This window comes from Tyto alba, unplaced genomic scaffold (genome assembly GCF_018691265.1).
Source record: "Tyto alba isolate M040663 unplaced genomic scaffold, T.alba_DEE_v4.0 Super-Scaffold_2, whole genome shotgun sequence".
NCBI lineage: Eukaryota > Metazoa > Chordata > Aves > Strigiformes > Tytonidae > Tyto > Tyto alba.
Window position 1 is genome coordinate 79646652 of NW_024881282.1, and position 13030 is coordinate 79659681.

The 13030-nt window shown below is 34.3% G+C and overlaps 1 protein-coding gene across 12 annotated transcripts in view; it reads right to left on the reverse strand.

Moving 5' to 3' along the window:
* Nucleotides 1-13030, reverse strand: part of CACNA2D1 (calcium voltage-gated channel auxiliary subunit alpha2delta 1) — a 425853-nt gene that overhangs the window by 192189 nt on the left and 220634 nt on the right. For all 12 annotated transcript variants that reach the window (XM_032985225.2, XM_032985224.2, XM_032985221.2 and 9 more), the window contains exon 5: nt 7015-7059. In XM_032985225.2, the coding sequence (XP_032841116.1) occupies nt 7015-7059 (45 nt within the window). The remainder of the gene's footprint in view (nt 1-7014; nt 7060-13030) is intronic.

Genomic DNA, 13030 nt, shown 5'->3' on the forward strand with positions numbered 1-13030 from the left:
ACAGAACTTTAAATAAGGAGTTAGCTGGCTACTATTGCTAGGCTGCACTATTGTAACAGAAAACTAGGCCTTCTACAGCCTAGTGCTTAAGCTCATCCTAAATCATTTGAGACAAATGACTAGAAATGCCTATCCTTCACTGTATATAAAATGCTGAAGAATTAGTAGTTTCTAAATCCACCTGTAGGTAAAAACAGATGATAGGATATTGATTTTGTTATTCGTATGCTGCCATCTAGAGCCAGTCCAAGCACTGAGACAGAACTCCTCTTACATATGAAGATACAAGGGAGATTTTGAAAGGTATGTATTATCAGAATAAGGTTTAAAAAACCTTCAAAAACCAGAGGAAATTAGTATCTGCTGGTCAGCATGTAATAAGTAAAGCAATCCCTGCCCCTGCTTTCTCTATAGGCTCAGGGCAGGTATTTACATTCAGTCTCACTTTTCAGTCCAGCAACTGGCAGCTGTTGGTCTTGCAGAAACCTGGCATCAACCTTCTGGTTTCTAGAAAAGTCTCTTTATACTTGTTACCTTTGAGACTTGATCCCTGGAGTCCCCCATCTGCCCTGTGCCACCTCCAACCCTCTTCCGAACTGACCATGTCCAGGTGCCCTCTCCCCTTCAAGGGCTCTACCTGACCCAACATGCTTACATGGGATTACAGAGAAAACTCTTTTCTTCTGCTGCCCACCTAAAAAATGCATAAAATACTACACTTGTTGGTTCAATAAATCAAATCATTCTGCCATTTTTCTATGTAAAGTCAGAAAATTCCTGAATTCTGCTGGCAGGAGAAAATAATTCAGCATTTCTTTGATCAAATCAAGAGTAGGTTCAGACTTGGTTTCAAGTAAACTTGAGCTAATTCATTACCCAACTTCTTTTTACTAAGTTAATCATAGCTGAAAATCAAAACCAATTTTGTAATACTTGATACTACAAATTAGTAGAAAAGACTTGGGTAAGGGTATAAGCAGAGACCCAATAGACTTCCAATGCCACTGCCAGTATACCTCTAAATCTCAATGTTTCTTCTAGAGAAGAAGCAGACCTATAAGGAGTGTGCCTATTAGGTAACCATTCTGTTCTCTGCTTACTTCTGCCCAACAACTATACATCTATATTTAAGAAACAAAACAAAACAAAAAAACCAACCAAACAAACAAAACAACAAAAAACTAAATGAACAAACATACAAACAAACAAAAAAAAATAAAAACAAAACAAGAATCTTTGCAAGTTGGAAATTGTTTTGTTTTCTAAAAAGCATAGGATGTATATGCCCTGAAGTAAGTCATGGGATGTGGCCTGTTTGAAAATTTTCTCATCTCTCAGCTCTCCATTTTAAAATGGAAGTTGGATTCAGTGGGTGGAAGGAGAACAAGTTATATCTTACTCACATTTCCCAATGAAGATTAGGGTGTTTTAAAAAACACTTATAAAAGAGCAGGCAAAAGATTATTACAATGAATTCCTATGTCCTCCATTTGATGCATTCCAACTTATACATCCAGATTTGTAGTATGTTAAAACACACCAGGATTTTTTTTAAATTATGTTTACATTCATACCTAATCATCCTTTCTTAGTCTTACAACAGTTTTCAACTTGATGTAAATTTCTTCTTTTCCATCGATAGCTACATTTGTGCAGCAGTTTTAAACTCAGAGAGAGATAATGCTTCGCATATTATTCCAAAATAACAAGGCATCACTGAATTAGGAACACTATCTAAACCATTGACAAAGACAGCTTACCAGTTTAAAAAAATTTTCCCTGTAAGTTTTATAAAGTAATAAAAAAAAATGTTCTTCGTATTTAAAATAGCTATAGGCACTCTCCAGACTGTTTCCCTCTGCTGGAACTCACACATCAGCCCTAATCACAGAGTGAATCCACATTTTGTGCAAGTGCTTGCTCTCCAAAGGGACCCATACTTCTAGAACCTTCACATTAATCCAGTAAAATAAAATAAAAGTGCTGCTACTACTTAATACATGATCAATAACTACTGCTCTGTTGGCCATAACTGCAATCCAACATGGACTGCATGAAGGAAATCTCGAATAAATCACTTGTGCTAACTAGAGACACAACCCTTGCCAGGAGATGCAACTGGCTGCACCCAATTAAAGCTTAACGAGTAAGGAGGAGCAACAAATGCCCAGTGATGTGTAGCTGGTTTCATGTTAAAGAAACATTCGTTTATTTATTTGTAATACTTAGTCCTTTTGGTTAAATCACTATAAAATACACTATAAAAAAGGCAGAAAAGGAGCAAGATACAAAGAGAAGATGAGAGAAACATTAAGGAAAGAATCAAGGAAGAATTAAAATTAAGCTGCTGAGCAATACAGTGCATAGGGGAGAGGTAGATTCCTGAACACATGGAAACAGAAAAGTTAAATTTAGAAAGAATCTATAATGAAGATGTGGAATTACTAGAAGTAAAATGAAGATGAGTACAAAAAAGAGAAAATAACTGAGCGGTGAAGCAAAAATTACTATAAACAGGGTGAGGTACAAAGGATAACAAGAGAAAACAGGAAAGCAATATTAAAACTTATGGGAAAGGTCATCTTAATGTGGTACCGCTCAGTTGTCCAATAAAAGCACTGAAGCATTTGTCCATATACAACACAAGCAGTTGACACCTGCAAATTAAAGTGCACGACACAGACTGCAATATATCAAACTGAAAGTGTTCTAGGGAATAGGACAGTGAATGAAAACCTAGGACCTGTATTAAATTACAAGTTTGGCCATTATCTTCCTATGAGATATGAAAAATGGGAATATAATACCTCCTACCTTGTTGTGAGGATAAAACTCATTAATTATGAACAGCTCACATATTACATGCAGCACTGGGAGGGAAATAAGCAAGTAGAATCTAATTGCTGTTGTAGGATAAAGAGCACAAAGGTGTATGAGTGATTGATGGACTAAGGGGTTACAAATTGATTGTTTTATCTAAGAGACTGAGAAATCCAAATGCCAAAGAATGCTTGATCTTCATGTGCTTTTTTTTTTTTCTTTAAGTCCCAGCAAACACAGTCATTACATTCAAAAAAGGCCCATTGAGACAGTAGATGAAAAATTAGATAGTTCTTCTGAATGTGGTACATAAATGGGAAGAAAGAAAGAAAATTATCCTGCAGCATATTAACACACACCAGAAAAAATACACAGAATTAAAGCTAGAGGATTGTTCCTCTATTAAAACTATAATTTTAAAAGGATGACTGGAGACAACTAAAAAGTAGCAGGCAGGACCTGTGAGATAGATTTATTCTAATACTTCAACATCTAAAAATTCAGATCTCAGAGGATTCTGTTACAGGAACCTAATCAACAGAGAGAAACACACATCTAGAAATGATTCAACTGACCTTAGACACCTGTCTCAGAATAAAGAGCAGCTCTCTATCCACAGTGACTAGCTTAGATACCTGATTTTAATAAATAAATTTCTGCTACTAACTATTCCTAGTTGTACAAAAAGAGAAATATAGTATCATGTGCTGTGATTAAATGAAGTCTCACAGCATGGTAGAGAAAAAAATATTTACTTGTTAGGGACAGCAAAGAAAGGATGACAAAAGCAGTTTTACTAGCCAGTGCTTCAGAGATGATTCTAGTAAAATTTCTCTATATTAAAAAAATCAAAGATTCCACTTAAGTCTTCTCAAGTATTTTTTTTCAGGCAGGAACAAGGGAGAAGAGTTTGAGGTGTTCACATCCATATTTGAGACTTGGATGCAGGTTTTTCTCAAAAAAATTCAGTATCAGATCAATAACCATCTTATTGCCTCTTCTTTCAAGTTAGATTACTGATCACAATGACAGGACAGGCAAAATACAGCTATTTTCACACTCAGCATGTTTTATCCAAAAGTATTTAACTAATTCTTACCACCTTAATGAGATGCAAATCATCCATAAACAAAGCCACAACTTTCTATTCCCAACAAAGCTATACAGCCAGAATACAAATTTGTCTTGGATTCCTAATCTGCATTTATCTAACCAGCCTCAATTTTACAGATGAAGGAAAATAATTCCTACATTTTAAATTTTTAAAAAAATGTTTGCATAAAAATTTTAACAGCGAAAAACTCATGACACATGGAAGACACTTTTTTAGGAGGTGCATGTTAATGGTTCCTGGAATACTGGGTCTTTTAAAGGGATCCAAATCTGCATGTATAAATTACATCTTTAAAACATTTGTTCTTCCATAATATAAATGTATTTTGTTTATTAAGATTTAATACTGATACTGCAGCTGAAGGAGGATAATGTTTAGCATCATTATGAAATATTCACCTTTTCTAAATAGCAAGAATCATAGAATCATTTAAGTCGGAAAAGGTCTTTAAGATCATCGAGTCCAACCTTAAACTTAGCCCTGACAAGTCCACCACTAAACCATGTCTCTAAGCACCACATCTACATGTCTTTTAAATAACTCCAGGGATGGTGACTCAACCACATCCCTGGGCAGCCTGTTCCAGTTCTTGACAACCCTTTCAGTGAAGAAATTTTTCCTAATATCCAATCTAAACCTCCCCTGGTGCAACTTGAGGCCATTTCCTCTCATCCTATCACTTGTTACTTGGGAGAAGAGACCAACACCCACCTCGCTACAACCTCCTTTCAGGTAGTTGTAGAGAGTGATAAGGTCTCCCCTCAACCTCCTTTTCTCCAGACTAAACAACCCCAGTGCCTTCAGCTGCTCTTCATAAGACTTGTGCTCCAGACCCTTCACCAGCTTCATTGCCCTTCTTTGGATATGAAGAAGCAGAATTTGAGTATGTTTCTCTGGGATGAACAAACCCAGCCATTAGCAGATATGCTGAACCATTGAGGGCTCAGTGGCTGAGATATCTGAGTCTGGCCTCTCTTTCGATGGTGGAATTGGAACTCATGGGGAATTGCTTAATGCTTTATCCTTAAGTCAAAATATTTGTTCTGATCAGCTAGGCAAAAAAGCTTAAAAGACTGACAGAAAGCACACACTCTCCAACAGCCAGAGCTTGTAAATACTGTACTTTCTGGTATCTATTCCCTTCACATTGTTTTCTAAATTTAGAATTAAATAAAAAGATTACAAGCAAAACAAAACAAAAACAACAAAAAAAAAAAAAAAAAAAAAAAAAAAAAAAAAAAAAAACCTCCTTTGTTTTTCCTACTTCCTCTTTAAGCTTTTGATTTGAGGATTATTATGAAGGAAAGAAAACTACTTATTTCAACACATATAGACAAATAAACATCCTGGCAACTCAAACAGAACCACAGTTTCAATACTATATTTTTATATTTTACACAGTCCATATATCACAGATCTCCAAAATATTTCAGCCCACTAAGCTGAAATTCCTAGGTCTTAAAATTTTTTATTGTAATTCAAAACATTTCAAAATAATAACTTAAGCTGTTTTTGACTTTTGGTATTGCACTCTGTGTTGCTCACACCATGTTACAGTGCTCCTTGTTTCTTGACTGATTGGCCCTGACTCACAAGGAACTATTCTTAAACGGACAATAAATGTTATTATACACTCATTCCAAGAGCTCAAAAAGACTTAAAAAGAAATAAAACTGAAACCTGAATATAAATAGGACACCTGGTAGAATAATTTTTTTTTTTTTTTAATTTGGGTTAAGAGTTGTGGGAGGGTTGTCTTTTTTCTTTTCTGGCAGAAAAAAAGAAAGTTAAAGAAAATGAATAAACTGTGGAACAGTACTTCCTTTCCTGCCTTGCCTACCAGATTTGGGTTTATGTTCTAGAAGTAGTCACTTCAAGACCTTTCCCAATACTATTTAATCATAACAGATAAAGCAGGGTCTTTTACTTCACACTGTAATCTACCATCACTATATGATACATTTAGATTCAAAATCCAATGTTTAAGATTTGTAATTCTGTTTCCAGAAGTGATTAAGATCTGCCATCCCAGTGAATTTAATGAGAAGATCTTTCAAATTTAGGTTATTCTAAAGAATTTTACTTAAAGCATGCAAAGTTTAAAACTTAGGTCTGTACACTTTGTTGTATCTGAATTCCAGTACTCGTAACTCTATATAAGCATATCAAATAGTTCTGCTTGACATGATCTATGTACCTTCTTTAATTGCCTTACAGCAGAAGCATCAATTACAGTAGTAATGCCATCAATCTCTAAAGAATACTTGATTAAAAAGTGCAAATGAAGCATGCTGGCAATTCTGATTAATACATTTACAACATTTTTTCTATGGTTTTATAAATTAAATCCATAATGAAGACAAGCAGTTGTATTATCTCAAGTGAAGGTGAGGATAACTTGTCTTCTCCCCAGAAGACATTAAGAACCTTAATAGTTAAAGCCAGACAGGAAACTTTAAACCACTTAAAATAAGATTTTTAGTAGAACTAGGAACTGAAATATCATACATTTTGTCTAAATCTTGGGACTGGGTTTTCAATTTCCCCAAAGCTTATTACAGTCATATGAGTGATCACAAAGTGCATGAAAATAGTTATTCAAGTAACATTTTACATCTGCTTTCCCCTCATGTAAATAATTTCTTACAAAGCATACAGAACAAGATAATATGAGCTTGGGAAATAGGGCCAGAAAATTGTTCCTTCAGAGTAAAGTAAATTATTTACATTTATAATTTTGAATCTCCAGTGCTATAATTATGATTTTATTACATTTCAAAAAGTGAATGATACTGCTGCCAGGATCTTTCTTCTCACAGCACATTCCCTGACTGATCAGTAACTCAGACTGTATGAGGAAAGACAGACTTTGAGAATTAGAACATAAAATATTATCTGGCTCTTGAGGAAACTTTTGAAGATGTTTCTAAATTTCTTGGTTTCTTGCTTCTTCAAAATATTTAAATGTTAGTCTTAGACTTTCATTAATATTTTCAATCCCTTAATTTTCTGAGATTACAGGCAATGAAACAAATTACATATTTGTAAAATATGACGAATAAAAGAAACATATTACTTACATCATTCTGATCATCTTTTGCATTGTAATAAATTATATCATTATTCTGTAAGAGAAAGAAAAGTAATTCTGTTAGCTTGAAAGTAGAGAATAAAATTTACTAGCATTAATTTGTACTAAAATACATTTTTAAATAAACCCATATTTGTTTATATATTCTCTTTCAGACTTTTGCTTGCTCTCTGTTGCATGTAATATTTCCCATGCTTATGTTTAACTTCATTCATTTAATGTTTCTTCCTTGGTAGGCTACATAAGTCATTAAAAAAAAAAAAAGATAGAAAAGTACAGAGAACATTGGACAAAATTCAGAGCTTTTAAAAGACTTCTGTGAACTGTTTCTTTTGCAGGCATATGATTTTTTCACTATGCAATTAAGTGATTTATGCACCATGACATCTAGCAGGCAATAGATACAATGACGCATGGGCATTTCTAAGTGTGTTAAGTATTTGTTGCACACACATTTATTGACTTATTCACCTCCCACGGTGAAAATAAAAACTGGGAAAATACATCACAGGAGAGTCTGGCTGTTGTAGCATAGAGTGAATCCTGGCAGCTCTGTGGAAATGCTGTGCCATGTAATTCAAGCAAAGCAATGATGGAGATCACTAGTTTCTACTACAAAATCAGTCAGAAGTTTTGTTCAGTGTAACATCTACAGCAGTTTGAAAACTGGGTTATTTCCTATGGAGTACAGTTGTGTTTTGCCTTGAAATATTTCTGAACCATTTGAAAGCCTTAAAGATTTAGGTACACTGTAGTAGCTTTCCACTAAATAGAATTGCTGTAATGTGCCCTATGCTTTTTTGAGTGAAAGTAAGTAATTATTATGTGCATTTCCATATGAAATAGAGCCATATATGTACATAGCAAGTTTTAAGGTACCATTACAGATTTTGAAAAAAAAAAAAAAAAGAAAAGTTACATTTCTTCATGCCCAGCAGCTTGTTTAAAAGAGGCTATTGCTGTTAACTTCCCAAAATAGCCTTAATTTATGTTTTCAGTTCTGTTTATGATAATAGCTTTGTTTATATATTGGATAAATAAAATGTTGACCACAAAAAATTTTTTTTTCTTTTATAAATACCAATAGAGAAGAATGATTTCAGTAATCCTTTTTCTAGTGGGTAAGCCAATGACAATTATTATTTGCACTAAAAAGCACCATGACATGTGCTACAAGGTTCATCTTTATAAACCACTGTTTTCCTTACTTCATAAATAATGACATCGCTCATTCTCCTTGGTGACATTTTTGAGATCCAAACATGAAATATATTATAGATGAGCTAAATGACATTTTGAGGTAAACACTATTAACATGAAATTATTCTCTTTCCTTCAAGAAGAAGGAAAAAGCATATCCTCTGCTTTTCCATCAAGACAGTGTTTTATCCACAGGTCAGTTGGTTTTGTATCAGTATCTGGTAACTAAGCCAAGACTCAGTGTAATACAGACACAGGAGAAAATTTCTTTCATCATTAAAGACCAAATCTAATTGCTTATTCACTTGATTGCTGTAGAGAAAAGACCATGTAATGCTTGTGGAAACCTTCAAGTAAGTTGGAAGAGGCAAAAGATTCAATTTTCTTCAGATCCTCTTTACTTTGTAAACAGTTATGTACAAAATAGCTGTTCTGTAAATAATTTGATCTGTTCAAAAAGCCATGTGATTCTTTAGCAAGAAATATTTTAAACTGCAAAGGATACAACTCCAAATGCTACTAGCTAGAAATATTAGTAATGTGTTTTCATCACAAGATGATCTGTTTAAGTTATACACACACACACACACACATAAAAAAAAAAATTATTCACTTCAGAAAACAGGAGAAAAGAATATTTCTTTCACCATACCTCCTTATGATATATTATGTTAGAGCAGTTCCCCTGCAATCTCTTCCCTGGAAGCTTTTGTTTGGGAAAAATTAGACCAGGAAAAACAATACAGTCATTATTACCTGGATATTATGTATATATTCTTTTTATTTAGTGGTTTCATTTTCAAAAGGAACATTTTCATAAAACACAGTTCTATTAGGCCTTTTTTTGTACTGACTCTCATCTAGATATCAGTTTATTTTCCCACCACCTTCCCATTGCTCAACTTTACCCTAACAGTATACCTTGTCATAGAATCATTTAATGCATAGGATTTTTAATGCTGTCCTCTATGCATACAATTCTGTTTATCTATTTAAACAAAAGTATTCTTTATTGTCACTATTATATTTTCCCCTGTCTTTTATATTTTTATTTATTTGTTTAAATTGATCGAAGCTGGCATAGCATTGCTATCTATTTCTACTGGACTAAACACTATTTTTTAAATCACCTGTTAAAGAATTATATTTCAGAAACATGATACTTTTACAAGTTAATTAAAATAACCCCTAGCACCACCCCAAATTAATTAGATATTTTGTTAGGCTATTCACACTTTGTAGTTCATCACCCTGCCTGGAGATAATACCTATAAAATGTATAAAATAATGCTGACATTAGTCATATCTCACTACTCTTAATACAGGAAATATGAGATACACAGTGCTGTAACACACCGAATGCTCTACAGTTCACAAATTAGATTTGTGGATCAGTTAGATCTTCAGAGGACAATTTTTCATAATTTAACCACTTCTACTTGACAAGAACAAATTGCTTTGTTGCTGGTTCTCAAGCGAGTAGTTTGGTTATTTATTAACTTCTTGACACAAAGAATTTGAATCTTGCCACTGTTATGCACTTCTGCCACGAGGTAATACTGCACACTTATTCAGCAAGTCTAAAATACAATGTAAATATTCTAGATATTTATTTTTGTTCTTTATCCAATAATGCTATGAGAGAGAGGGGTAAGTACTCACTGTTACTTCTGCTCATGAATGAAAGGATTAGTAAGACAGTCCTGAAGATGAATCTATGGAAGAATTACTTTAGGGGACCATATGCATCAATTAGAATCTTTAGCATAGCATCAGTACACAAGTCTACAGAATTTCTGCAGTTGGAAAAGTGAAAAGTAGTTTTCACCATCATTAATCCCCCCTTCAAAGCAAACAGTTTCAGTATCTGACAAGGATATAAAAATTACAATAAGGACCAGGTCTTAAATATTTTATTTGTGACTCTTTCTTCAATTCTATCCTAATAATCTTTTTTCTTCCATGCTTTCATTGATATTATTATCTATTAAAGTTATATTGTTCCATTGTCTTTATATTGCTTTTCATTTCAATAGTACTTTGTTTTCCAGCTTTGGGTATAAAACAATTTCAATGGGAAACACTACATACTGCTTAGTACTGATGACTTCCCAAATTTCACCACACAGAATCCAGTTTCTGGTGTCTATAATGTCTATATCTAGAGATTTGAAGAAACACAAAGATTCGTCAAATACAAAAAAAACATAGGAAAATACAATCTTTCAGAACATGTGTGGATGAAATTTGGATGCACACCAACACTAGCTTACACTCACATTTTATTCTCTACACAGCAAGTTTACAGACATACTCTATTGATTTGATTAGTTAAATATCTAATCTCAACTCAAGATTATGTGAATGGAGATGAAGTTGGCTTGTCATCAAAGAAAATAATACCTTTTTCCAATCAAATCCTTCAAGAACAACACAAAGGGATTACACTGCAACAAGACATATTTGACTCTACAGATAATTACGTATAGTACATCATGGTAATATAGCTATGTCATTTCACTGGTAAAAGCTATATTTCTTCCTTTATTTCACCAAGTGCTAAAGATGAAAGTTTCTTGTCATCACTGTCATCTAATAACATCTCAGAAAAAAAAAAAATCATTGCTTTGTAAATCTTGTGCTAGAGTTTCAATAATTATCTATGAAATATGGACAAATACAAACCTCATGGAGTTTAACAAGGCCAAGTGCAAGGTCCTGCACATGGGTAGAGACAATCTCATGCACAAATACAGGCTGTGCAATGGGTGGATTGAGAGCAGACCTGAGGAGAAGGACTTGTGATATTGGTTGATGAGAAGCTCAACATGAACTGGCAGTGTGTGCTCACAGCCCAGAAAGCCAATTGCATCCTGGGCTGCATCAAGAGAAGTGTGGCTAGGAGGTCGATGGAGGGGATTCTCTCCATCTGCTCTCATGAGACCCCACCTGCAGTGCTGTGTCCAGCTCTGGGACCCCCAATATAAGAAGGACATGGACCTGCTTGAGCAGTTCCAGATGAGGCCGTGAAGATGATCAGGAGACTAGAACACCTCCCCTATGAGGACAGGCTGAGAAAGTTGGAGTTGTTCAGCCTGGAGAAGAGAAGGCTCTGGGGACACCTTATAGCAAACTTCCAGTACTTAAAGGGGGCTACAGGAAAGGTGAGAATTGACTATATCAGAGACTGCAGTGATAGGACAAGGGGTAACGGTTTTAAACTGAAAGAGGGTAGATTTAGATAAGATATAAGGAAGAAATTCTCTGCTGTGAGGGTGGTGAGACACTGAAGCAGGTTTGTCAGAGAAGCTGTGGCTGCCCCCTCCCTGGAAATATTCAAGGCCAGGTTGGATGGGGCTTTGAGCAACCTGGTGTAGTGGAGGGTATCCCTGCCCATTGCAGGGGCACTGGAACCAGATGATCTTTAAAGTCCCTTCCAACCCAAACCATTCTGTGATTCTACACCACTAACTGGTCAAACCTCTTTTTTAGTGGAAACATTGTACATGTGATTTTTTGATTATTTGCTTTTCCACCAGAGCTGTTTACATTTCATTCAAGTAAGGAAAAAAAAAAAAAAAATCCTGGAAATTTTAAGATTTTCAACACCCAATACTGTCTATTCAGAAATGTTACTTTAATTGAAGCTGTGACTAAGATTACTTATACACTCATTTATGTGAGCCTTCCTAGAGACTCTATGTAAACTAGGTCCCTGTGATGTAGTCCAAAATGGTGCTAGGCATGCAGGGGAGATTGAAGACCTGAAATGAATTCTAGAACTTTGTGAGACTGTATTATAATGAACTACATGAAAATAAATAGATTTAAAAAGAAAAAGTAGTAGGATGAGGAGAAACCAGTTAATGTGAATTAATAAGAAGTTAATGTGTTAATTTAGCCAGACATCACAATCACCTTTTTTTCCTAAAAGTAGCTGTTCCAAAACAATTGCAGATAAAATGTGAAAACAAAAAATAACACTCTTCTCCATTACTTTATTTGTACAGAGATGCTAGAAGACAATGAACTCTCAGAAAGCAAAACAGAAGAGATTTTGTTAAAGTCTCCAGACTTCAAACATTTTCTTTAATGAACCACAGGAGTCATACCTAAGATTAGTGTCGCAGATTATATTTCAGCATAATATCAGTACATGTTTTAAAATCTAAAATAAAGGTCAAATATGATTATTTGAATTTTGTTTTAAAACATCATACTTCTCATGACTTCTAAGTATTTTATACAATATGTGTTAAAGCAACCAAAAAGGAGGCAACATATAAAAGATCCCTTATATTACAGTTAACCTGCCAGAAGTGATACCTACAAGGAATCTTTTGTTCTGCAGGTAATGAGGTAGAGTAAGAAATCAAAAAAAAAAAAAAGAGAAAAATAAACTGTATTACAAATATATGTCTGAATTTGACTGTTATGTTTAAAAATAATTTCTTAGAATTACAGATACAAACTTGGAGATCATTTTCAAATCATATTAATCTCACACAATTTGAAAAGACATAGAACACTGGTGAAAGAACTGAGAGTCCTGTTGCTCAGCATGCAGCTACAAAAGTACTAATAATACTGGTTTATTTAATCTTTCATAGACATACTGGATGAAATTGGTGTAAATGACTATAAATTCTAAAAAAATATATTTCATTAAGTGTTGATAAAATCCATCCTATCCAGGCTGGGGTCAGCCAGCTCACCAGCACCATACAGGTTTCAGCTAACTTTGTGCACAGGGAGTGTGCGTGCAAAGATCACACTGCCACAGCCCATCCATCGCTTGGTCCACT